This window comes from Lepeophtheirus salmonis, chromosome 6 (genome assembly GCF_016086655.4).
Source record: "Lepeophtheirus salmonis chromosome 6, UVic_Lsal_1.4, whole genome shotgun sequence".
Lineage (NCBI taxonomy): Eukaryota > Metazoa > Arthropoda > Copepoda > Siphonostomatoida > Caligidae > Lepeophtheirus > Lepeophtheirus salmonis.
In genome coordinates this window covers 53,903,727-53,931,043 of record NC_052136.2, presented here as the reverse complement: position 1 = coordinate 53,931,043, position 27,317 = coordinate 53,903,727, and the positions used below count along the sequence as shown (strand labels likewise).

At 34.8% G+C, this 27,317-nt stretch overlaps 2 protein-coding genes across 5 annotated transcripts; both read right to left on the bottom strand.

The window, feature by feature from the left end:
- Positions 1–236: 236 nt before the first annotated feature.
- On the bottom strand, positions 237–9,202 carry LOC121120719 (uncharacterized). Of its 4 annotated transcripts, none has more exons than XR_011780986.1 (5): positions 4,657–9,202; positions 3,189–3,417; positions 2,801–3,115; positions 1,891–2,202; positions 237–572 (listed from the first exon to the last, which is right to left on the bottom strand). XR_011780986.1 is itself a non-coding variant. In XM_040715575.2 (4 exons), exons 1-4 carry the CDS (start codon positions 9,200–9,202, stop codon positions 493–495), a joined length of 5,007 nt encoding a protein of 1,668 aa, XP_040571509.2. In that variant the 3' UTR covers positions 237–492. The 4 variants fall into 4 exon arrangements, 1 of the variants encoding a protein (XP_040571509.2); XR_005865167.2 differs by having other exon boundaries at positions 3,189–3,254; XR_011780985.1 differs by lacking the exon at positions 1,891–2,202.
- Positions 9,203–16,395: 7,193 nt separating this feature from the next.
- Positions 16,396–19,748, bottom strand: LOC121120088 (uncharacterized). The gene is made up of 2 exons (XM_071889692.1): positions 17,512–19,748; positions 16,396–16,794 (listed from the first exon to the last, which is right to left on the bottom strand). The coding sequence occupies exon 1, from the start codon at positions 19,191–19,193 to the stop codon at positions 18,246–18,248; it is 948 nt and encodes a 315-aa protein (XP_071745793.1). The 5' UTR covers positions 19,194–19,748; the 3' UTR covers positions 16,396–16,794; positions 17,512–18,245.
- Between the last annotated feature and the right edge of the window lie 7,569 nt (positions 19,749–27,317).

Genomic DNA, 27,317 nt, shown 5'->3' with positions numbered 1-27,317 from the left:
TTCCAAATCGAATCACAATAACCAACCTTTTCGAAACACTCTCAGAGCTCTCTCACAATAATACAAAACTGATTTTATTTTTTATTTTTTATATTTTGCGTGTTAAATTAACAATAAAATTTGGTTTACAACATAAAAGCAATTTATATAATATAATTATTAACCAGCACAAGCATTTTGGAGGGGCAATACAATGAAATGCGTAAATATAATAATATTTATTTGTAGGGGCAGTATTTTTAGTATTTTTATAATTTTTTTTTTTTTTTTTTTTTTTTTTTTTTTTCAAAACAGATCATAAGGAGGTTTTGATATGCATTTTATATAGAAATAATCTTCTGTAAGTATATATATGCAAATATAAACGCTATACAATAATGAAATTTAAGAGAAATCATAAAATTTTGAATGTAAGAAACATCGCGATTGGATACAATATATAGAAAGAAAATGAAAAAAAAATCCTCCAATTTAAATTGATTAATTTTTAACTCAATTCTTTTCTATGGACTCGTTCTTGGTTAACTCTTTTTCACGAATAATCTGGATGGAACTATCAGCCTCTTCAGCATCTAAAATAATGGAAGAAAGAAATATAAAAGTATAAATACAAAGTGATTATAGGTAAAAATGGAAATATGTAATTTCATAAAAGTGGACCCAGAGCAATAGTAAGGAATTCTTGTTTTTTACTAGAAAAATTAATTTTTGAAATTTAATAATTCAATTTATGTTCCAAATATTTAAAATTCCAATTTATTTTTCAAAAATTTAATTTTTTGTGAATAGCTGTGGATGTTTGAAATTTTTTGCAAAAAATTTAATTTTTGTGAATAATATTGTAATAAAATAAAAATGTAATATATAAAATTTATTTTTTGATAATTTTTTTCAAAAAATTTTCATAATTCTAATTTCTATATTTTTTTGGAAAAAAAATCCAAAAACTAAGCACTACCCCCCTCCCTACCTAACACATAATATAATTCTGCAGACACCCCTGAAGTATATGTAATTAATATGTTTGTAACAAACAACAAATCTAATTATTGATAAAAAGTAATTAGTTGTTGCTCTTTCGCTCTGGGCCAACGATTTGTATATTACAGAAAGGAATACTTAACATATACATGGATCAAGTACTCATTTTTTTTCCTTCCTTTTTTTTAAACAAGGACGATTTTCTTTTTTTACTTGAGTAAAATATTTATAAAATGAAAGGAATTAAAATAACTTTTTTATTAAAGAATTATTATTTTGATGCCATAAAATAAATAGATCGACCCCATTAAATATTTTAATTCCATAATACATGCATTACACGGTTGTTTTTATTCTATTCCCTCTCTTTCATTTCATATTTATCTTACTCTAAAAAATAGGCTTTGTACATTTAAAAAAGGATACGTAGTACATGTATAGAGTATTTCTTAATAGTAGGGACACAGGAATCGGGAGCCCAGAGGCCATTGGTTTACGAATTGATTCCGATGCCCTTGGTATATAGTGCGTATACGCAAAATGAACTTCTGAACATCATGCAGAATCTTCAGAATGTCAATTAAAGTAAAGTAAAGAGGTTGAAGTAACTAAATGATAATAAGCACATATTTTAAGAGACAGGGAAATATTGGTATATGTATGCTGTAGATATGTACAGAGAAGAAAAGAAATAGGACTAGAAGTGTGGTAGTTAACGAAGAAATGAAATAATAAATTTCATTGACTGAAGACAATAAAAGATTACTCGAATATTGAACATTTCAAAAAAAAAAAAAAAAAACTATTCAAATGAATGTGAGAAATAGAAAAAAGGAATAGAAGAAGAAGACAAGGTAAAAAAAAGAAGAATAAAAGAATCAAAAAAACAAAAACAAAAAAAATAATTACCCTGTGCGATTTCGTGATAAGTGAATGTCATAAGCATTTATGAATTTGGGGAACATGAGAACTTGGGGTTGAAAAACATGGGAACAGGAGAAGAAGATTTGATCATCCTCTGTAATTAATACTAAGTGATTAATGGTTATTATATAGGATTGATTGACGACGTTGTCCAAGGATCTTTGCAAGATGACGAAAAAAGACCCGAATTGCTCCGATCGCCAAAAAGAAGGAAGAACAATAAGGGGAATAAAAGTAAAGCGCAAATGGCCCACCACGGTATTGAACCCCATCGACCAAAAACCCGAGTCTCGGTTCCTATGGAGTGACGGAAAATTCCAATAATAAGGCCAATAGATAATGTGTGATTTAATTGATGTGTCAATATGTAGACATACATACATATGTACAATTATTATGTCATAAATATAAAGATCCGGGATCTAATTACATATATAATTTAAGGTGACCAACCATAATTTTTTTTTACAACCAGTCCGTCGGCGTGCCAATTAAATTAATTTAATTTAAGGAAACATAAGAATCCAAAATATATTTCATAAAAAAAATAAAAACAAGAATCGTTAGTACTTTATTCTCAAATTTATTGATTTCAAAATATTATCCCCTCTCTCCTCTAAGCAAGGCATTTCATTTCTAGGAACATAAAATATGGTCACCCTAATATTAATGCACAAATGTATGTACACTTACAGGAAGATAGTAGTTGGAGTATGTATGTAGGTATGCAAATATGCTCAACAGATGGTTGAGCGCAAAAAATAAGTAAAAGCAAAAAAAAAAAAAAAAAAAGCGTGAGTAACATAACTATTGATTAAAACTACGATTACGATTACAATAACTAAATATTGTAGCACTACAAACAAAATGAAGAATTTCAAATATATAAATGTACCTGTAAGTGCTTCAAGACGGAGTGTTCTATCATTTGATTCATAGATCTTCCTATCGGAAGTGAAATATTCCCATCCATTGAAAGGGGCCCAATGACTAGTATTGTTTGGAACTCGAGCCCATCCATAATTATGTCCAATACGTGTTCCAACCATCCAAGATTTAGATCCTCCGTTATAATAAATAAAGTTTTCGCCCTCGTCTTGCTTATATGCAGGTCTATTGTTAAAAGTATCGATTAGTCTGTAAACACCAAAAGCGTCAGGTTGATGCTCTAGAGCTAGTCCTTCAGATTTAAGTACAAGTGTATTTCCTCCTAGAATTTATTAGAAAATATACATGATTGTGGTCAATGGGTTAGGTGTACAACTTTTTCGTGCATCACTTACTTAAAGCAGCACTAATTTGAGTCATGACATTCCATACGTTGTTCTTGCAGTCTTCGAAATCAGTTCCTATAATAATGTGAGAATGATTCGACTGATGATGATAGGGAAATGGTTTGCTGGTGGGTATTGGAACTTGAAGTTGTTGAATTATTTGAATGACAAAAATGCCTTGAGCCAGGACACAGACAACACGCTCTACGAATCCAATTTCTCAGGCCACCAATGTTACCTATTAAACATGTTGTTCAATAACATCAATAAACGAAAGAAAACTGAATAAAAAATGATTTTTTTGTTGCTTTTTGCTGGGGTCTTACGTATTTGTTTCTTTTTCTTACTTTAAGTCAACTTCAAGTTCCAATTAACCCATTGTTAAATACCAACGATATGATATCTTTCACAATACAGTAAAAAAAATATTTTTTTGAATGTGTGATATCAACCATTGTTATGAAATATGTACAGTCCTGGGCAAGCATCTACATATTATGAATGTATGTATGTATTTCTAATTAATTGTGTAAGCAAAAGCTTTGAATGATGTATGTATTTTACAACATTAACTGGAAGGTGGTTCTATACTTTTTCTCTTCTCTTCATACTGGAGATGATTTAAAAAATCATAAAAAAATCTATCATGCAATAAAATCATTTACAAATATAAGTGATATGCATGTGGTATCATCGTCCAAGTGCAAATAAATAAATTAATGAATGAAAATTAAGAAAAAGCACAGTCACCTCAAGCTTTTACTGTCCTAATGTTGGAGTAGATTTCCTTCATTATTTAGTTGTGATCAAAAGACATTCCCAAGTTACAAATTATACTCATAGTAACTAAAAACTATCTAAGTAACTTAGGAAATCATTTCCCTCCCAGCAAGCAAATCTACTCAAACACCAAGCAAATTTTAATGTAAAAAAAATTAAAATAAAAAAAACAGCCCAAAGACAACATAACAAATAAATGTTTTTAAATACAAAAAAATAAAAAATAAAATGACCAACAAAAAACACTATCAAACTATAGATAACTTCTTTACTTCCTTGTGTGTGCAATTGGTTCAAACTTCGATGAATATAATTATAGATTAATTATCGAAGATTGAAACCACTACAATACTAGTAAGATGTGATGAGGTTAATTGATAAAATATTTAGGCATGGTTATGTTTCAGGTTATAAATACATAATAGGTTAAATTAAAATATAGTAAAAGCAGCGAAAGATTAACAATGTTTGAAATCACGCAACCTCTTGAAAACACAAGAGATATACAAGATGTAATATGTTTCATATTACTTTTATTAGGTATTTATAAAGAAGCTTAAAAATAAAGCAATTTATTAAGTATATACAATTTTAAATATTAGAACAAAAACAAAGTAATAATTGTAATCTCTATCTTTTTTTATTAGGATTGTTAGCTATATAATATTAGTTTTAAATAAAATATAAAATGACTTACGAATTCCTCTGACGTTCCTTTCGCTTTCTCTTCCTTCTTGTTCCATTAAATGGATTTTGACATCGGATTGTTGAAGTCCTTGATCAAGTTGCACAATTTTATCAGAGCTATCTTTCAATTCCTGAATAATCGTATCAAGGCGAACAGATGCCTCAGTTTTAATTTCTGAGATGAGAGTCTCTTGTTTTATTATTTCTCGTTGAAGTTGTTCCTTCATTTGATCCAAAAGTTTGGTATTCAGACCTCTCAAGTTTTCTACATGAGACTCGTTGGACTTGCACAAAGAATCTATCATGATGATCTTTTCATTGATTTCTCCCTTCACTACAAACAATTCTTTATCACAGAAATCGAGAACATCGTTCCTAACAGTCAGAAGCTTTTCTGAGTTGAGGGACAATTCATTATATAACCTCTTTTCTATCTCTCTATATCTTTCATTTAAGTCTTCTTGTATAACACGTGATGAAGTTTGAACGTCCTTTACTGATACAGAGCTCTCTGAGACTCGTTCAGTTAATTTATAGAGTTCCTGAAATAACTCTGAACATTTAGTGGATGTGACATCAAGTTCAGGCCGAACATCATCAAATAGAATCTTTGAAATATTCATATAATCGACACTTGACTTGATCAGCTGTTCCTTGCATTCTATGGTATCAATTTCGAGAGCTTTCAATTTGTCCCAATGGTCCTTATCATTGTTATCTAATTCTTCCATTTTTATAATTAATGATTGTTTCAATGACTCAAATGAATCTCTGTTCTTCTTAACAGCGTCCTCTAAAGATTCTTTGATAAGAGCTTCACTTCGCTGTTTTTGATCGTCTAATAGATTTACTCTATCTTGTAAAGCCTCAACATAATGCACTTTTTCTATTTGCATAATATGTTGCTCTTCTAGAGAAAATATCTTTGGAAGAATTCTCTCTTTAATTTCAATATTGATGTTAGATATTTCTACGTTGATTTCATCTCTTATCTTCGGTATAATTTGGGATTCAATTATATCATTCTGCTGTTTAAATGAGGTATGGCTTAAAATCATTTCATTAAACTCTGATTCAAGTCGTTTAAGAGTAGGGTCCACATTATTCTGAATATGTTTTTCAAGTTCTGAAGAAAGTGGCTCAACATTTTCCTTTACAAGTTTAGATAAATCGAGGAGTTGAGGTTCAATATCTGCTAATCTATATTCTAAGTCATCAGATTTAGGTTCCATGGCTGACATCTTAGTTTCAATCTCTAAAAGACGAAGAACTAAGTTTTGTTTTTCTAGGAAAGTCAATTTTTCTCCTAGTTCTGAACTTCTAGGTTCCATTATTGAGAGTTTTTCTATCGTTTCGGATACGCGTGGCTCTAATATTGTGAGACGTTGATCAAATTTGGCTAAGCCTGGTTCAAGTAGGCCAAATCTTTCATTTACCACCAAATTAACTTCTTGAACAGTTTTGGACGTTCTTTCATCAATTCTCAATTCTAAAGTATCAAGTTTTGGTACAAAGATATCAAGCTTTTCAGCAGTACCATAAGCAACGGGCTCAAGAAATGATATCTTATCAGTCATGTCCTTGATCTTGGGATATATTTCTTGGAATCTATCATCAATACTAATATTGATACTTTCAATTTTGTTTTTGAGATCCCCTGGATCTGCAAATGCAACACGGGCATGAACATCCTTGATCTTTGGTACAATTTCGTTTACCTGAGGCCACAACTTTTCATACAAATCCTTTGTAACTCTATCGTCAAGTTCTCTGATAAATGGCCAAACCTTTTCAAATATTTCAAGTGATAATATAGTTTCCACATCCTTTACTTTAGGTATTACTTCAGAATCGATTCTCATGGTTACAGTTTCAACGTTAGGACGCAAATATTCAACAATTTCATAATGAGATTTTTCAGATTTTAATTCCACAGTTTCAAGCTGAGATGTAACTGATGTTAATTTAGTTTCCATTTCTTTTATGACTGGAATATATTCTTGTAATTCCTTCATACTGGGCCACATACCTTCATGTATCTCCTTTTTAATATCTCGATCCATATCATTAATAAATGGCCACATTTTTTTAAAAATTTCGGTGTCAAACTTAATTTCAAGATTCTTAATATTTTGAATGATATCATCAGATAATTTGATATTCAAACTCTTGACATGAGGCCAAAGAGAGTTGAAAATTTCATCAAGAGATTTTTCTGCCTTAGCATTGACATCATTAACTGTCTCCCTAACATCATTGAGCTGAGGTCTCAAATCATCCAATTCTTGAACATGTGGTATCAATTTACCTTCTACTTCGTCTTTCAAGAAAGTATTCATTTCTTGAACATAAGGCCATAATTTGTCATTGATTTCAATGTTAAACTTGTTCTCAATATTTTGGATGTTTACAGAGACTTGCTCATTTTGCTCAACGCTTATTTGTGTGATTTTGGGCCAAATCTTATTGGAGATTTCATTAGTAGAATTATCTGTTATTTTCTTCAAAACTTCTATTTCTTCATTAATCAAATTAAATTGTGATGTTGATTCAGATATAAATGGTTTAACCAATCGGAGATCATCAATGGCAGGCCATACATTTTCTTGAAGTTCAAGTTTCAAATCCTTATCCATATCTTTAATAAATGGCCAAAGTTTTTCGTGAATTTCAATATCATACTTACTTTCAATATTCTGCACAGAAATGTTAAATTGTTCAGTTTGAGTTAAACTAAGTTTATCAATATGCGGCCAAATTTCGTTATTGACAATATTTTGAGTGTCGACTAACTTCTCCTTTATTTGAGTAACATCAGGATCAAGGATATTTAATGAAGATTGCAAACTATTAATTTCTGGCCATATCTTAGAATTAATTTCATTTTGAGAATTAGAAATAATTTCTTGGATTTCATCAATCTTTGGAGAAATTGAATTAACTTTCTCCCTTGATATTAAAATTTGAGATTCAAGTTCACGAACAATGGGTTCAATTTCCCTTAATTCATGTACAAGTGGAGAAAACTTACTATCCATATCTTCATATATTTTATCATGCATTTTATTAACATGAGGCCACAACTTCTCGTCAACTTCTAAAACATATTTATTTTCAAACGATTGAATACGAGGAATCAACTCTTCATTGTACTTCAATTGAATATCATTGATAGAAGGTACAATCTTGTCATGGATTTCAGAATAAAAGTTGACAGTCTTAGACTCAACATCCACAAGTTTTGGAAATAAATTCTTATGGATCTCATTTTTGATATCACTTTCCATTTCCTTGATGAAAGGCCAAAGTTTTTCAAAGAGCTCAGTATCGTACTTACTCTCAATGTTCTTGATATTTAAAATGAATTGCTCATCATACTTGGTGTTCATTCCATTGATATGAGGCCAGAGCTTGTTAAAGATCTCATCTTGTGAAGTAGTAGCTCTATCTTCGACTTCCTTGAGCTTGGGTTCCAAGTCTTTCAATTTGGGTTCCACAAACTTTTTGCTTTCTAAAAGTTCTTGAATTGCAGGCCATAATTTTTCAAAGATTTCTTTGTGTGATGTCGTTGCTGTATTCTCGACTTCCATCAATTGAGGCTTCAGATTTTCGACAGTTATTTCAACATCCTTCAACTTGGGATTGATTTTCTCCACCTTATCCTCAAATTCTTTCAGTTTAGGGTTGAGATCATCAATCTTCTGTTCTACGTTCTTCATCATGGGGGTGAATTTTTCTACCTTATCTTGAACATCATTTAATTTAGGTTCAAGATCCTTCAATTTGGGAGCCAGGTTCTTATGGATCTCATTCTTGAATTCATTATCCATCTCCTTGATGAAAGGCCAAAGTTTTTCAAAGAGCTCAGTATCGTACTTACTCTCAATGTTCTTGATATTTACAATGAATTGCTCATCATACTTGGTGTTCATTATATTGATATGAGGCCAGAGTTTATTAAAGATCTCATCTTGTGAAGTAGTAGCTCTATCTTCAACTTCCTTGAGCTTGGGTTCCACAAACTCTTTCATTTTCAGAAGTTCTCTTATCACAGGCCATATATTCTCATTCAATTCGTTCTTGTAATTATTTTCAACAGATTGAACCTGAGGAATAATTTCTTCAGTATATTTAATATCAATATTATTGATTGTAGGCCACAATTTGTTGACAATCTCATTGTGAGAATCTTGAGCCTTATTTTCAACATCCTTCAGCTTGGGTTCGATAATATCAACCTTCTTTTCAACATCAATTAATTTGGGATTGATTTTCTCGACCTTATCCTCAAATTCTTTAAGTTTAGGATTGAGATCATCAATCTTTTGTTCTACGTTCTTCATCATGGGGGTGAATTTTTCTACCTTATCTTGAACATCATTTAATTTAGGTTCAAGATCCTTCAATTTGGGAGCCAGGTTCTTATGGATCTCATTCTTGAATTCATTATCCATCTCCTTGATGAAAGGCCAAAGTTTTTCAAAGAGCTCAGTATCGTACTTACTCTCAATGTTCTTGATATTTAAAATGAATTGCTCATCATACTTGGTGTTCATTCCATTGATATGAGGCCAGAGTTTGTTAAAGATCTCATCTTGTGAAGTAGTAGCTCTATCTTCGACTTCCTTGAGCTTGGGTTCCAAGTCTTTCAATTTGGGTTCCACAAACTTTTTGCTTTCTAAAAGTTCTTGAATTGCAGGCCATAATTTTTCAAAGATTTCTTTGTGTGATGTCGTTGCTGTATTCTGACTTCCATCAATTGAGGCTTCAGATTTTCGACAGTTATTTCAACATCCTTCAACTTGGGATTGATTTTCTCCACCTTATCCTCAAATTCTTTCAGTTTAGGGTTGAGATCATCAATCTTCTGTTCTACGTTCTTCATCATGGGGGTGAATTTTTCTACCTTATCTTGAACATCATTTAATTTAGGTTCAAGATCCTTCAATTTGGGAGCCAGGTTCTTATGGATCTCATTCTTGAATTCATTATCCATCTCCTTGATGAAAGGCCAAAGTTTTTCAAAGAGCTCAGTATCGTACTTACTCTCAATGTTCTTGATATTTAAAATGAATTGCTCATCATACTTGGTGTTCATTCCATTGATATGAGGCCAGAGTTTGTTAAAGATCTCATCTTGTGAAGTAGTAGCTCTATCTTCAACTTCCTTGAGCTTGGGTTCCAAGTCTTTCATTTTGGGTTCTCTTATCAAACTTTTCTCATTCAAAAGTTCTTGTAATTATTTTCAACAGATTGAACAGAGGAATAATTTCCATTTAATTTTTCAAAGATTTTTTGTGTGATGTCGTTGTGAGAATTCTCGACTTCCATCAAGCTTGAGGCTTCAGATTTTCAACAGTTATTTCAACATCAATTAATTTGGGATTGATTTTCTCCACCTTATCCTCAAATTCTTTCAGTTTAGGATTGAGATCATCAATCTTTGTTCTACGTTCTTCATCATGGGGGTGAATTTTTCTACCTTATCTTGAACATCATTTAATTTAGGTTCAAGATCCTTCAATTTGGGAGCCAGGTTCTTATGGATCTCATTCTTGAATTCATTATCCATCTCCTTGATGAAAGGCCAAAGTTTTTCAAAGAGCTCAGTATCGTACTTACTCTCAATGTTCTTGATATTTAAAATGAATTGCTCATCATACTTGGTGTTCATTCCATTGATATGAGGCCAGAGTTTGTTAAAGATCTCATCTTGTGAAGTAGTAGCTCTATCTTCGACTTCCTTGAGCTTGGGTTCCAAGTCTTTCAATTTGGGTTCCACAAACTTTTTCATTCTTTCTAAAAGTTCTTGAATTGCAGGCCATAATTTTTCAAAGATTTCTTTGTGTGATGTCGTTGCTGTATTCTCGACTTCCATCAATTGAGGCTTCAGATTTTCGACAGTTATTTCAACATCCTTCAACTTGGGATTGATTTTCTCCACCTTATCCTCAAATTCTTTAAGTTTAGGATTGAGATCATCAATCTTTTGTTCTACGTTCTTCATCATGGGGGTGAATTTTTCTACCTTATCTTGAACATCATTTAATTTAGGTTCAAGATCTTTCAATTTGGGAGCCAGGTTCTTATGGATCTCATTCTTGAATTCATTATCCATCTCCTTGATGAAAGGCCAAAGTTTTTCAAAGAGCTCAGTATCGTACTTACTCTCAATGTTCTTGATATTTAAAATGAATTGCTCATCATACTTGGTGTTCATTCCATTGATATGAGGCCAGAGTTTGTTAAAGATCTCATCTTGTGAAGTAGTAGCTCTATCTTCGACTTCCTTGAGCTTGGGTTCCAAGTCTTTCAATTTGGGTTCCACAAACTTTTTGCTTTCTAAAAGTTCTTGAATTGCAGGCCATAATTTTTCAAAGATTTCTTTGTGTGATGTCGTTGCTGTATTCTCGACTTCCATCAATTGAGGCTTCAGATTTTCGACAGTTATTTCAACATCCTTCAACTTGGGATTGATTTTCTCCACCTTATCCTCAAATTCTTTCAGTTTAGGGTTGAGATCATCAATCTTCTGTTCTACGTTCTTCATCATGGGGGTGAATTTTTCTACCTTATCTTGAACATCATTTAATTTAGGTTCAAGATCCTTCAATTTGGGAGCCAGGTTCTTATGGATCTCATTCTTGAATTCATTATCCATCTCCTTGATGAAAGGCCAAAGTTTTTCAAAGAGCTCAGTATCGTACTTACTCTCAATGTTCTTGATATTTACAATGAATTGCTCATCATACTTGGTGTTCATTATATTGATATGAGGCCAGAGTTTATTAAAGATCTCATCTTGTGAAGTAGTAGCTCTATCTTCAACTTCCTTGAGCTTGGGTTCCACAAACTCTTTCATTTTCAGAAGTTCTCTTATCACAGGCCATATATTCTCATTCAATTCGTTCTTGTAATTATTTTCAACAGATTGAACCTGAGGAATAATTTCTTCAGTATATTTAATATCAATATTATTGATTGTAGGCCACAATTTGTTGACAATCTCATTGTGAGAATCTTGAGCCTTATTTTCAACATCCTTCAGCTTGGGTTCGATAATATCAACCTTCTTTTCAACATCAATTAATTTGGGATTGATTTTCTCGACCTTATCCTCAAATTCTTTAAGTTTAGGATTGAGATCATCAATCTTTTGTTCTACGTTCTTCATCATGGGGGTGAATTTTTCTACCTTATCTTGAACATCATTTAATTTAGGTTCAAGATCCTTCAATTTGGGAGCCAGGTTCTTATGGATCTCATTCTTGAATTCATTATCCATCTCCTTGATGAAAGGCCAAAGTTTTTCAAAGAGCTCAGTATCGTACTTACTCTCAATGTTCTTGATATTTAAAATGAATTGCTCATCATACTTGGTGTTCATTCCATTGATATGAGGCCAGAGTTTGTTAAAGATCTCATCTTGTGAAGTAGTAGCTCTATCTTCGACTTCCTTGAGCTTGGGTTCCAAGTCTTTCAATTTGGGTTCCACAAACTTTTTGCTTTCTAAAAGTTCTTGAATTGCAGGCCATAATTTTTCAAAGATTTCTTTGTGTGATGTCGTTGCTGTATTCTCGACTTCCATCAATTGAGGCTTCAGATTTTCGACAGTTATTTCAACATCCTTCAACTTGGGATTGATTTTCTCCACCTTATCCTCAAATTCTTTAAGTTTAGGATTGAGATCATCAATCTTTTGTTCTACGTTCTTCATCATGGGGGTGAATTTTTCTACCTTATCTTGAACATCATTTAATTTAGGTTCAAGATCCTTCAATTTGGGAGCCAGGTTCTTATGGATCTCATTCTTGAATTCATTATCCATCTCCTTGATGAAAGGCCAAAGTTTTTCAAAGAGCTCAGTATCGTACTTACTCTCAATGTTCTTGATATTTAAAATGAATTGCTCATCATACTTGGTGTTCATTCCATTGATATGAGGCCAGAGTTTGTTAAAGATCTCATCTTGTGAAGTAGTAGCTCTATCTTCGACTTCCTTGAGCTTGGGTTCCAAGTCTTTCAATTTGGGTTCCACAAACTTTTTGCTTTCTAAAAGTTCTTGAATTGCAGGCCATAATTTTTCAAAGATTTCTTTGTGTGATGTCGTTGCTGTATTCTCGACTTCCATCAATTGAGGCTTCAGATTTTCGACAGTTATTTCAACATCCTTCAACTTGGGATTGATTTTCTCCACCTTATCCTCAAATTCTTTCAGTTTAGGGTTGAGATCATCAATCTTCTGTTCTACGTTCTTCATCATGGGGGTGAATTTTTCTACCTTATCTTGAACATCATTTAATTTAGGTTCAAGATCCTTCAATTTGGGAGCCAGGTTCTTATGGATCTCATTCTTGAATTCATTATCCATCTCCTTGATGAAAGGCCAAAGTTTTTCAAAGAGCTCAGTATCGTACTTACTCTCAATGTTCTTGATATTTAAAATGAATTGCTCATCATACTTGGTGTTCATTCCATTGATATGAGGCCAGAGTTTGTTAAAGATCTCATCTTGTGAAGTAGTAGCTCTATCTTCGACTTCCTTGAGCTTGGGTTCCAAGTCTTTCAATTTGGGTTCCACAAACTTTTTGCTTTCTAAAAGTTCTTGAATTGCAGGCCATAATTTTTCAAAGATTTCTTTGTGTGATGTCGTTGCTGTATTCTCGACTTCCATCAATTGAGGCTTCAGATTTTCGACAGTTATTTCAACATCCTTCAACTTGGGATTGATTTTCTCCACCTTATCCTCAAATTCTTTCAGTTTAGGGTTGAGATCATCAATCTTCTGTTCTACGTTCTTCATCATGGGGGTGAATTTTTCTACCTTATCTTGAACATCATTTAATTTAGGTTCAAGATCCTTCAATTTGGGAGCCAGGTTCTTATGGATCTCATTCTTGAATTCATTATCCATCTCCTTGATGAAAGGCCAAAGTTTTTCAAAGAGCTCAGTATCGTACTTACTCTCAATGTTCTTGATATTTACAATGAATTGCTCATCATACTTGGTGTTCATTATATTGATATGAGGCCAGAGTTTATTAAAGATCTCATCTTGTGAAGTAGTAGCTCTATCTTCAACTTCCTTGAGCTTGGGTTCCACAAACTCTTTCATTTTCAGAAGTTCTCTTATCACAGGCCATATTTCTCATTCAAAAGTTCTTGTAATTATTTTCAACAGATTGAACCTGAGGAATAAGAATTCTTCAGTATATTTAATATCAATATTATTGATTGTAGGCCACAATTTGTTGACAATCTCATTGTGAGAATCTTGAGCCTTATTTTCAACATCCTTCAGCTTGGGTTCGATAATATCAACCTTCTTTTCAACATCAATTAATTTGGGATTGATTTTCTCGACCTTATCCTCAAATTCTTTAAGTTTAGGATTGAGATCATCAATCTTTTGTTCTACGTTCTTCATCATGGGGGTGAATTTTTCTACCTTATCTTGAACATCATTTAATTTAGGTTCAAGATCCTTCAATTTGGGAGCCAGGTTCTTATGGATCTCATTCTTGAATTCATTATCCATCTCCTTGATGAAAGGCCAAAGTTTTTCAAAGAGCTCAGTATCGTACTTACTCTCAATGTTCTTGATATTTAAAATGAATTGCTCATCATACTTGGTGTTCATTCCATTGATATGAGGCCAGAGTTTGTTAAAGATCTCATCTTGTGAAGTAGTAGCTCTATCTTCGACTTCCTTGAGCTTGGGTTCCAAGTCTTTCAATTTGGGTTCCACAAACTTTTTGCTTTCTAAAAGTTCTTGAATTGCAGGCCATAATTTTTCAAAGATTTCTTTGTGTGATGTCGTTGCTGTATTCTCGACTTCCATCAATTGAGGCTTCAGATTTTCGACAGTTATTTCAACATCCTTCAACTTGGGATTGATTTTCTCCACCTTATCCTCAAATTCTTTCAGTTTAGGGTTGAGATCATCAATCTTCTGTTCTACGTTCTTCATCATGGGGGTGAATTTTTCTACCTTATCTTGAACATCATTTAATTTAGGTTCAAGATCCTTCAATTTGGGAGCCAGGTTCTTATGGATCTCATTCTTGAATTCATTATCCATCTCCTTGATGAAAGGCCAAAGTTTTTCAAAGAGCTCAGTATCGTACTTACTCTCAATGTTCTTGATATTTACAATGAATTGCTCATCATACTTGGTGTTCATTATATTGATATGAGGCCAGAGTTTATTAAAGATCTCATCTTGTGAAGTAGTAGCTCTATCTTCGACTTCCTTGAGCTTGGGTTCCAAGTCTTTCAATTTGGGTTCCACAAACTTTTGCTTTCAAAAGTTCTTTAATTATTTTCAACAGGCCAGAGTTTTCAAAGATTTCTTTGTGTGAGTTCGTAGCTGTTTTCTCCACTTCCTTCAACTGTGGTTTGAGATTCTCAACATCCTTTTCAACATCACTCAATTTGGGATTGATTTTCTCAACCTTATCCTCAAATTCTTTGAGTTTAGGATTGAGATCATCAATCTTTTGTTCTACGTTCTTCATCATGGGATGAATTTTCTCTACCTTATCTTGAACATCATTTAATTTAGGTTCAAGATCTTTCAATTTGGGAGCCAGGTTCTTATGGATCTCATTCTTGAAATTATCCATTTTGATGAAAGGCTTTTTCAAAGAGCTCAGTATCCTTAATTGTTCAGGCCATCATACTTTGTCAAAGATCTCAGAGTTTGTTGAGTTCAATTGTCGACCTCCTTGAGCTTGGGTTCCAAGTCTTTCAATTTGGGTTCCACAAACTTTTTGCTTTCCAGAAGTTCTTTAATGGCAGGCCAGAGTTTGTCAAAGATTTCTTTGTGTGAGTTCGTAGCTGTTTTCTCCACTTCCTTCAACTGTGGTTTGAGATTCTCAACATTCTTTTCAACGTCACTTCAATTTGGGATTGATTTTGTCAACCTTAATTTCAAATTCTTGAGTTTAGGATTGAGGTCATCAATCTTTTGTTCGACGTCCTTCATCATGGGATGGATTTTTTCTCAACTCATTTAATTTAGGTTCAACATCCTTCAGTTTGGGCTTCAAGTCTTTCAATTTGGGTTCCATAAACTTTTTGCTTTTTCAAAGAGCTCAGTTCCTTAATCAATGTTCAGGCCATAATTTGTCAAAGATCTTCTTCCATTGTGTGAGTTCGTTAAAGCTCATCTTGTGAAGTTGTCGACCTTCGACTTCCTTGAGCTTGGGTTCCAAGTCTTTCAATTTGGGTTCCACAAACTTTTTGCTTTCCAAAAGTTCTTTAATGGCAGGCCAGAATTTTTCAAAGATTTCTTTGTGTGAGTTCGTAGCTGTTTTCTCCACTTCCTTCAACTGTGGTTTGAGATTCTCAACATTCTTTCAACGTCACTCAATTTGGGATTGATTTTGTCAACCTTAATTTCAAATTCCTTGAGTTTAGGATTGAGATCATCAATCTTTTGTTCGACGTCCTTCATCATGGGATGGATTTTCATTTAACCTTGTCTTCAAGATTCTTAAGTTTGGGCTCATTCAAGTCTTTCCATTTGGGTTCAACAAACTTTTTCAAAGAGCTTTCAAGTATCGTACTTACTCTCAATGTTCTTGATATTTATTGACTTCATCATACTTGTCCATGTTATTTATTGAAATGAGGCCATAATTTCTCAAAGATCTCACTTGTTGTAAACAGATTGACTTGGGGTACAAGTTCTTGAGTGTAATACTTTATGTCTATATTGTTGATGTTGGCCATAATTTGTTGACTATTTCGTTGTGAGAATCTTGAGCCTTATTTTCAACATCCTTCAGCTTGGGTTCGATATTGTTAACCTTCTTTTCAACGTCAAATAATTTGGGATTGATTTTCTCAACCTTATCCTCAAATTCCTTGAGTTTAGGATTTAGATTATCAATCTTTTGTTCGACGTCTTCATCTTGGGATGGAATTTTCTCAACCTTATCTTGAACATCCTTCAATTTGGGTTCCAGATCTTTCATTCTGGGAGCCAAGTTCTTATGGATTCATTCTTGAATTCAATCCATCTAATTCCTTAAGTTGAAAGGCCAAAGTTTCTGGAAGATTTCACTGTCATACTTATTTTCAATGTTCTTGATGTTTACAATGAATTCACTGTCATATTTAGGTGTCATCCCGTTAATGAAGGGCCAGAATTTATCAAAGATTTCTTTGTGTGAGTTCGTAGCTGTTTTCTCCACTTCCTTCAACTGTGGTTTGAGATTCTCAACATTCTTTTCAACGTCACTCAATTTGGGATTGATTTTGTCAACCTTAATTTCAAATTCCTTGAGTTTAGATTGAGGTCATCAATCTTTTTCTCGACGTCCTTCATCATGGGATGGATTTTCTCAACCTTATTTCAACATCCTTCAGTTTGGGCTTGAAGTCTTTCAATTTGGGTTCCATAAACTTTTTGCTTTCAAGGAGTTCCTTAATTGAGGCCATAATTTGTTCAAAGATCTTCTTTGTGTGAGTTCGTAGCTGTATTGTCGACCTCCTTGAGCTTGGGTTCCAAGTCTTTCAATTTGGGTTCAAAACTTTTTGCTTTCCAGAAGTTCTTTAATGGCAGGCCAGAGTTTGTCAAAGATTTCTTTGTGTGAGTTCGTAGCTGTTTTCCCACTTCCTTCAACTGTGGTTTGAGATTCAACATTCTTTTCAACGTCACTCAATTTGGGATTGATTTTGTCAACCTTAATTTCAAATTCTTGAGTTTAGGATTGAGGTCATCAATCTTTTTCTCGACGTCCTTCATCATGGGATGGATTTTCTCAACCTTGCCTTCAACATCCTTCAGTTTGGGCTCCAAGTCTTTCAATTTGGGTTCCATAAACTTTTTTCTTTCAAGGAGTTCCTTGAATTGCAGGCCATAATTTGTCAAAGATCTCTTTGTGAGTTCGTAGCTGTATTGTCGACCTCCTTGAGCTTGGGTTCCAAGTCTTTCAATTTGGGTTCCACAAACTTTTGCTTTCCAGAAGTTCTTTAATGGCAGGCCAGAGTTTGTCAAAGATTTCTTTGTGTGAGTTCGTAGCTGTTTCTCCACTTCCTTCAACTGTGGTTTGAGATTCTCAACATTCTTTTCAACGTCACTCAATTTGGGATTGATTTTGTCAACCTTAATTTCAAATTCCTTGAGTTTAGGATTGAGGTCATCAATCTTTTCTCGACGTCCTTCATCATGGGATGGATTTTCTCAACCTTGCCTTCAACATCCTTCAGTTTGGGCTCCAAGTCTTTCAATTTGGGTTCCATAAACTTTTTGCTTTCAAGGAGTTCCTTAATTGCAGGCCATAATTTGTCAAAGATCTCTTTGTGTGAGTTCGTAGCTGTATTGTCGACCTCTTGAGCTTGGGTTCCAAGTCTTTCAATTTGGGTTCCACAAACTTTTTGCTTTCCAGAAGTTCTTTAATGGCAGGCCAGAGTTTGTCAAAGATTTCTTTGTGTGAGTTCGTAGCTGTTTTCTCCACTTCCTTCAACTGTGGTTTGAGATTCTCAACATTCTTTTCAACGTCACTCAATTTGGGATTGATTTTGTCAACCTTAATTTCAAATTCTTGAGTTTAGGATTGAGGTCATCAATCTTTTTCTCGACGTCCTTCATCATGGGATGGATTTTCTCAACCTTGCCTTCAATTTATCCTTCAGTTTGGGCTCCAAGTCTTTCAATTTGGGTTCCATAAACTTTTTGCTTTCAAGGAGTTCCTTAATTGCAGGCCATAATTTGTCAAAGATCTCTTTGTGTGAGTTCGTAGCTGTATTGTCGACCTCCTTGAGCTTGGGTTCCAAGTCTTTCAATTTGGGTTCCACAAACTTTTTGCTTTCCAGAAGTTCTTTAATGGCAGGCCAGAGTTTGTCAAAGATTTCTTTGTGTGAGTTCGTAGCTGTTTTCTCCACTTCCTTCAACTGTGGTTTGAGATTCTCAACATTCTTTTCAACGTCACTCAATTTGGGATTGATTTTGTCAACCTTAATTTCAAATTCCTTGAGTTTAGGATTGAGGTCATCAATCTTTTTCTCGACGTCCTTCATCATGGGATGGATTTTCTCAACCTTGTCTTCAACATTCTTAAGTTTGGGCTCCAAGTCTTTCAATTTGGGTTCAACAAACTTTTTACTTTCAAGTAGTTCCTTAATAGCGGGCCATAATTTATCATTGACTTCATTCTTGACTCTATTGTCCATGTTATTTATGAAAGGCCATAATTTCTCAAAGACCTCACTGTTGTATTTGTTTTCAACAGATTGGACTTGGGGTACAAGTTCTTGAGTGTACTTTATGTCTATATTGTTTATGGTTGGCCATAATTTGTTGATTATTTCGTTGTGAGAATCTTGAGCCTTATTTTCAACATCCTTCAGCTTGGGTTCGATATTGTTAACCTTCTTTTCAACGTCAAATAATTTAGGATTGATTTTCTCAACCTTATCCTCAAATTCCTTGAGTTTAGGATTTAGATTATCAATCTTTTGTTCGACGTCCTTCATCTTGGGATGAATTTTCTCAACCTTATCTTGGACATCCTTCAATTTGGGTTCCAGATCTTTCATTCTGGGAGCCAAGTTCTTATGGACTTCAGTCTTGAATTCAACATCTAATTCCTTAAGTTGTGGCCAAAGTTTTTCTGGAAGATTTCACTGTCATACTTATTTTCAATGTTCTTGATGTTCACAATGAATTCATTGTCGTATTTAGTTGTCATCCCGTTAATGAAGGGCCATAATTTATCAAAGATTTCTTTGTGTGAGTTCGTAGCTGTTTTCTCCACTTCCTTCAACTGTGGTTTGAGATTCTCAACATTCTTTTCAACGTCACTCAATTTGGGATTGATTTTGTCAACCTTAATTTCAAATTCCTTGAGTTTAGGATTGAGGTCATCAATCTTTTTCTCGACGTCCTTCATCATGGGATGGATTTTCTCAACCTTGCCTTCAACATCCTTCAGTTTGGGCTCCAAGTCTTTCAATTTGGGTTCCATAAACTTTTTGCTTTCAAGGAGTTCCTTAATTGCAGGCCATAATTTGTCAAAGATCTCTTTGTGTGAGTTCGTAGCTGTATTGTCGACCTCCTTTAGCTTGGGTTCCAAGTCTTTCAATTTGGGTTCCACAAACTTTTTGCTTTCCAGAAGTTCTTTAATGGCAGGCCAGAGTTTGTCAAAGATTTCTTTGTGTGAGTTCGTAGCTGTTTTCTCCACTTCCTTCAACTGTGGTTTGAGATTCTCAACATTCTTTTCAACGTCACTCAATTTGGGATTGATTTTGTCAACCTTAATTTCAAATTCCTTGAGTTTAGGATTGAGGTCATCAATCTTTTTCGACGTCCTTCATCATGGGATGGATTTTCTCAACCTTGCCTTCAACATCCTTCAGTTTGGGCTCCAAGTCTTTCAATTTGGGTTCCATAAACTTTTGCTTTCAAGGAGTTCCTTAATTGCAGGCCATAATTTGTCAAAGATCTCTTTGTGTGAGTTCGTAGCTGTATTGTCGACCTCCTTGAGCTTGGGTTCCAAGTCTTTCAATTTGGGTTCCACAAACTTTTGCTTTCCAGAAGTTCTTTAATGGCAGGCCAGAGTTTGTCAAAGATTTCTTTGTGTGAGTTCGTAGCTGTTTTCTCCACTTCCTTCAACTGTGGTTTGAGATTCTCAACATTCTTTCAACGTCACTCAATTTGGGATTGATTTTGTCAACCTTAATTTCAAATTCCTTGAGTTTAGGATTGAGGTCATCAATCTTTTTCTCGACGTCCTTCATCATGGGATGGATTTTCTCAACCTTGCCTTCAACATCCTTCAGTTTGGGCTCCAAGTCTTTCAATTTGGGTTCCATAAACTTTTTGCTTTCAAGGAGTTCCTTAATTGCAGGCCATAATTTGTCAAAGATCTCTTTGTGTGAGTTCGTAGCTGTATTGTCGACCTCCTTGAGCTTGGGTTCCAAGTCTTTCAATTTGGGTTCCACAAACTTTTTGCTTTCCAGAAGTTCTTTAATGGCAGGCCAGAGTTTGTCAAAGATTTCTTTGTGTGAGTTCGTAGCTGTTTTCTCCACTTCCTTCAACTGTGGTTTGAGATTCTCAACATTCTTTTCAACGTCACTCAATTTGGGATTGATTTTGTCAACCTTAATTTCAAATTCCTTGAGTTTAGGATTGAGGTCATCAATCTTTTTCTCGACGTCCTTCATCATGGGATGGATTTTCTCAACCTTGCCTTCAACATCCTTCAGTTTGGGCTCCAAGTCTTTCAATTTGGGTTCCATAAACTTTTTGCTTTCAAGGAGTTCCTTAATTGCAGGCCATAATTTGTCAAAGATCTCTTTGTGTGAGTTCGTAGCTGTATTGTCGACCTCCTTGAGCTTGGGTTCCAAGTCTTTCAATTTGGGTTCCACAAACTTTTGCTTTCCAGAAGTTCTTTAATGGCAGGCCAGAGTTTGTCAAAGATTTCTTTGTGTGAGTTCGTAGCTGTTTTCTCCACTTCCTTCAACTGTGGTTTGAGATTCTCAACATTCTTTTCAACGTCACTCAATTTGGGATTGATTTTGTCAACCTTAATTTCAAATTCCTTGAGTTTAGGATTGAGGTCATCAATCTTTTTTCGACGTCCTTCATCATGGGATGGATTTTCTCAACCTTGCCTTCAACATCCTTCAGTTTGGGCTCCAAGTCTTTCAATTTGGGTTCCATAAACTTTTTGCTTTCAAGGAGTTCCTTAATTGCAGGCCATAATTTGTCAAAGATCTCTTTGTGTGAGTTCGTAGCTGTATTGTCGACCTCCTTGAGCTTGGGTTCCAAGTCTTTCAATTTGGGTTCCACAAACTTTTTGCTTTCCAGAAGTTCTTTAATGGCAGGCCAGAGTTTGTCAAAGATTTCTTTGTGTGAGTTCGTAGCTGTTTTCTCCACTTCCTTCAACTGTGGTTTGAGATTCTCAACATTCTTTTCAACGTCACTCAATTTGGGATTGATTTTGTCAACCTTAATTTCAAATTCCTTGAGTTTAGGATTGAGGTCATCAATCTTTTTCTCGACGTCCTTCATCATGGGATGGATTTTCTCAACCTTGCCTTCAACATCCTTCAGTTTGGGCTCCAAGTCTTTCAATTTGGGTTCCATAAACTTTTTGCTTTCAAGGAGTTCCTTAATTGCAGGCCATAATTTGTCAAAGATCTCTTTGTGTGAGTTCGTAGCTGTATTGTCGACCTCCTTGAGCTTGGGTTCCAAGTCTTTCAATTTGGGTTCCACAAACTTTTTGCTTTCCAGAAGTTCTTTAATGGCAGGCCAGAGTTTGTCAAAGATTTCTTTGTGTGAGTTCGTAGCTGTTTTCTCCACTTCCTTCAACTGTGGTTTGAGATTCTCAACATTCTTTTCAACGTCACTCAATTTGGGATTGATTTTGTCAACCTTAATTTCAAATTCCTTGAGTTTAGGATTGAGGTCATCAATCTTTTTCTCGACGTCCTTCATCATGGGATGGATTTTCTCAACCTTGTCTTCAACATTCTTAAGTTTGGGCTCCAAGTCTTTCAATTTGGGTTCAACAAACTTTTTACTTTCAAGTAGTTCCTTAATAGCGGGCCATAATTTATCATTGACTTCATTCTTGACTCTATTGTCCATGTTATTTATGAAAGGCCATAATTTCTCAAAGACCTCACTGTTGTATTTGTTTTCAACAGATTGGACTTGGGGTACAAGTTCTTGAGTGTACTTTATGTCTATATTGTTGATGGTTGGCCATAATTTGTTGACTATTTCGTTGTGAGAATCTTGAGCCTTATTTTCAACATCCTTCAGCTTGGGTTCGATATTGTTAACCTTCTTTTCAACGTCAAATAATTTAGGATTGATTTTCTCAACCTTATCCTCAAATTCCTTGAGTTTAGGATTTAGATTATCAATCTTTTGTTCGACGTCCTTCATCTTGGGATGGATTTTCTCAACCTTATCTTGGACATCCTTCAATTTGGGTTCCAGATCTTTCATTCTGGGAGCCAAGTTCTTAAGGACTTCAGTCTTGAATTCAACATCTAATTCCTTAAGTTGTGGCCAAAGTTTCTGGAAGATTTCACTGTCATACTTATTTTCAATGTTCTTGATGTTCACAATGAATTCACTGTCGTATTTAGTTGTCATCCCGTTAATGAAGGGCCATAATTTATCAAAGATTTCTTTGTGTGAGTTCGTAGCTGTTTTCTCCACTTCCTTCAACTGTGGTTTGAGATTCTCAACATTCTTTTCAACGTCACTCAATTTGGGATTGATTTTGTCAACCTTAATTTCAAATTCCTTGAGTTTAGGATTGAGGTCATCAATCTTTTTCTCGACGTCCTTCATCATGGGATGGATTTTCTCAACCTTGCCTTCAACATCCTTCAGTTTGGGCTCCAAGTCTTTCAATTTGGGTTCCATAAACTTTTTGCTTTCAAGGAGTTCCTTAATTGCAGGCCATAATTTGTCAAAGATCTCTTTGTGTGAGTTCGTAGCTGTATTGTCGACCTCCTTGAGCTTGGGTTCCAAGTCTTTCAATTTGGGTTCCACAAACTTTTTGCTTTCCAGAAGTTCTTTAATGGCAGGCCAGAGTTTGTCAAAGATTTCTTTGTGTGAGTTCGTAGCTGTTTTCTCCACTTCCTTCAACTGTGGTTTGAGATTCTCAACATTCTTTTCAACGTCACTCAATTTGGGATTGATTTTGTCAACCTTAATTTCAAATTCCTTGAGTTTAGGATTGAGGTCATCAATCTTTTTCTCGACGTCCTTCATCATGGGATGGATTTTCTCAACCTTGCCTTCAACATCCTTCAGTTTGGGCTCCAAGTCTTTCAATTTGGGTTCCATAAACTTTTTGCTTTCAAGGAGTTCCTTAATTGCAGGCCATAATTTGTCAAAGATCTCTTTGTGTGAGTTCGTAGCTGTATTGTCGACCTCCTTGAGCTTGGGTTCCAAGTCTTTCAATTTGGGTTCCACAAACTTTTTGCTTTCCAGAAGTTCTTTAATGGCAGGCCAGAGTTTGTCAAAGATTTCTTTGTGTGAGTTCGTAGCTGTTTTCTCCACTTCCTTCAACTGTGGTTTGAGATTCTCAACATTCTTTTCAACGTCACTCAATTTGGGATTGATTTTGTCAACCTTAATTTCAAATTCCTTGAGTTTAGGATTGAGGTCATCAATCTTTTCTCGACGTCCTTCATCATGGGATGGATTTTCTCAACCTTGCCTTCAACATCCTTCAGTTTGGGCTCCAAGTCTTTCAATTTGGGTTCCATAAACTTTTTGCTTTCAAGGAGTTCCTTAATTGCAGGCCATAATTTGTCAAAGATCTCTTTGTGTGAGTTCGTAGCTGTATTGTCGACCTCCTTGAGCTTGGGTTCCAAGTCTTTCAATTTGGGTTCCACAAACTTTTTGCTTTCCAGAAGTTCTTTAATGGCAGGCCAGAGTTTGTCAAAGATTTCTTTGTGTGAGTTCGTAGCTGTTTTCTCCACTTCCTTCAACTGTGGTTTGAGATTCTCAACATTCTTTTCAACGTCACTCAATTTGGGATTGATTTTGTCAACCTTAATTTCAAATTCCTTGAGTTTAGGATTGAGGTCATCAATCTTTTTCTCGACGTCCTTCATCATGGGATGGATTTTCTCAACCTTGTCTTCAACATTCTTAAGTTTGGGCTCCAAGTCTTTCAATTTGGGTTCAACAAACTTTTTACTTTCAAGTAGTTCCTTAATAGCGGGCCATAATTTATCATTGACTTCATTCTTGACTCTATTGTCCATGTTATTTATGAAAGGCCATAATTTCTCAAAGACCTCACTGTTGTATTTGTTTTCAACAGATTGGACTTGGGGTACAAGTTCTTGAGTGTACTTTATGTCTATATTGTTGATGGTTGGCCATAATTTGTTGACTATTTCGTTGTGAGAATCTTGAGCCTTATTTTCAACATCCTTCAGCTTGGGTTCGATATTGTTAACCTTCTTTTCAACGTCAAATAATTTAGGATTGATTTTCTCAACCTTATCCTCAAATTCCTTGAGTTTAGGATTTAGATTATCAATCTTTTGTTCGACGTCCTTCATCTTGGGATGGATTTTCTCAACCTTATCTTGGACATCCTTCAATTTGGGTTCCAGATCTTTCATTCTGGGAGCCAAGTTCTTAAGGACTTCAGTCTTGAATTCAACATCTAATTCCTTAAGTTGTGGCCAAAGTTTCTGGAAGATTTCACTGTCATACTTATTTTCAATGTTCTTGATGTTCACAATGAATTCACTGTCGTATTTAGTTGTCATCCCGTTAATGAAGGGCCATAATTTATCAAAGATTTCTTTGTGTGAGTTCGTAGCTGTTTTCTCCACTTCCTTCAACTGTGGTTTGAGATTCTCAACATTCTTTTCAACGTCACTCAATTTGGGATTGATTTTGTCAACCTTAATTTCAAATTCCTTGAGTTTAGGATTGAGGTCATCAATCTTTTTCTCGACGTCCTTCATCATGGGATGGATTTTCTCAACCTTGCCTTCAACATCCTTCAGTTTGGGCTCCAAGTCTTTCAATTTGGGTTCCATAAACTTTTTGCTTTCAAGGAGTTCCTTAATTGCAGGCCATAATTTGTCAAAGATCTCTTTGTGTGAGTTCGTAGCTGTATTGTCGACCTCCTTGAGCTTGGGTTCCAAGTCTTTCAATTTGGGTTCCACAAACTTTTTGCTTTCCAGAAGTTCTTTAATGGCAGGCCAGAGTTTGTCAAAGATTTCTTTGTGTGAGTTCGTAGCTGTTTTCTCCACTTCCTTCAACTGTGGTTTGAGATTCTCAACATTCTTTTCAACGTCACTCAATTTGGGATTGATTTTGTCAACCTTAATTTCAAATTCCTTGAGTTTAGGATTGAGGTCATCAATCTTTTTTCTCGACGTCCTTCATCATGGGATGGATTTTCTCAACCTTGCCTTCAACATCCTTCAGTTTGGGCTCCAAGTCTTTCAATTTGGGTTCCATAAACTTTTTGCTTTCAAGGAGTTCCTTAATTGCAGGCCATAATTTGTCAAAGATCTCTTTGTGTGAGTTCGTAGCTGTATTGTCGACCTCCTTGAGCTTGGGTTCCAAGTCTTTCAATTTGGGTTCCACAAACTTTTGCTTTCCAGAAGTTCTTTAATGGCAGGCCAGAGTTTGTCAAAGATTTCTTTGTGTGAGTTCGTAGCTGTTTTCTCCACTTCCTTCAACTGTGGTTTGAGATTCTCAACATTCTTTTCAACGTCACTCAATTTGGGATTGATTTTGTCAACCTTAATTTCAAATTCCTTGAGTTTAGGATTGAGGTCATCAATCTTTTCTCGACGTCCTTCATCATGGGATGGATTTTCTCAACCTTGCCTTCAACATCCTTCAGTTTGGGCTCCAAGTCTTTCAATTTGGGTTCCATAAACTTTTTGCTTTCAAGGAGTTCCTTAATTGCAGGCCATAATTTGTCAAAGATCTCTTTGTGTGAGTTCGTAGCTGTATTGTCGACCTCCTTGAGCTTGGGTTCCAAGTCTTTCAATTTGGGTTCCACAAACTTTTTGCTTTCCAGAAGTTCTTTAATGGCAGGCCAGAGTTTGTCAAAGATTTCTTTGTGTGAGTTCGTAGCTGTTTTCTCCACTTCCTTCAACTGTGGTTTGAGATTCTCAACATTCTTTTCAACGTCACTCAATTTGGGATTGATTTTGTCAACCTTAATTTCAAATTCCTTGAGTTTAGGATTGAGGTCATCAATCTTTTTCTCGACGTCCTTCATCATGGGATGGATTTTCTCAACCTTGTCTTCAACATTCTTAAGTTTGGGCTCCAAGTCTTTCAATTTGGGTTCAACAAACTTTTTACTTTCAAGTAGTTCCTTAATAGCGGGCCATAATTTATCATTGACTTCATTCTTGACTCTATTGTCCATGTTATTTATGAAAGGCCATAATTTCTCAAAGACCTCACTGTTGTATTTGTTTTCAACAGATTGGACTTGGGGTACAAGTTCTTGAGTGTACTTTATGTCTATATTGTTGATGGTTGGCCATAATTTGTTGACTATTTCGTTGTGAGAATCTTGAGCCTTATTTTCAACATCCTTCAGCTTGGGTTCGATATTGTTAACCTTCTTTTCAACGTCAAATAATTTAGGATTGATTTTCTCAACCTTATCCTCAAATTCCTTGAGTTTAGGATTTAGATTATCAATCTTTTGTTCGACGTCCTTCATCTTGGGATGGATTTTCTCAACCTTATCTTGGACATCCTTCAATTTGGGTTCCAGATCTTTCATTCTGGGAGCCAAGTTCTGGAAGGACTTCAGTCTTGAATTCAACATCTAATTCCTTAAGTTGTGGCCAAAGTTTCTGGAAGATTTCACTGTCATACTTATTTTCAATGTTCTTGATGTTCACAATGAATTCACTGTCGTATTTAGTTGTCATCCCGTTAATGAAGGGCCATAATTTATCAAAGATTTCTTTGTGTGAGTTCGTAGCTGTTTTCTCCACTTCCTTCAACTGTGGTTTGAGATTCTCAACATTCTTTTCAACGTCACTCAATTTGGGATTGATTTTGTCAACCTTAATTTCAAATTCCTTGAGTTTAGGATTGAGGTCATCAATCTTTTTCTCGACGTCCTTCATCATGGGATGGATTTTCTCAACCTTGAACATCCTTCAGTTTGGGCTCCAAGTCTTTCA

What these genes read in the sequence shown, in the direction of transcription:
- LOC121120719 (XM_040715575.2), bottom strand. Translation starts at nt 9,202, where the DNA reads ATGAACACCAAGTATGATGAGCAATTCATTTTAAATATCAAGAACATT. An exon ending in TCAAATTAGTGCTGCTTTAA is followed by an intron (nt 3,116 to 3,188) that starts GTAAGTGATGCA and finishes AATAAATTCTAG; the next exon opens with GAGGAAATACACTTGTACTT. An exon ending in CCGTCTTGAAGCACTTACAG is followed by an intron (nt 573 to 2,800) that starts GTACATTTATAT and finishes CCATTATTTTAG; the next exon opens with ATGCTGAAGAGGCTGATAGT.
- LOC121120088 (XM_071889692.1), bottom strand. Translation starts at nt 19,193, where the DNA reads ATGAAAGATCTGGAACCCAAATTGAAGGATGTCCAAGATAAGGTTGAG.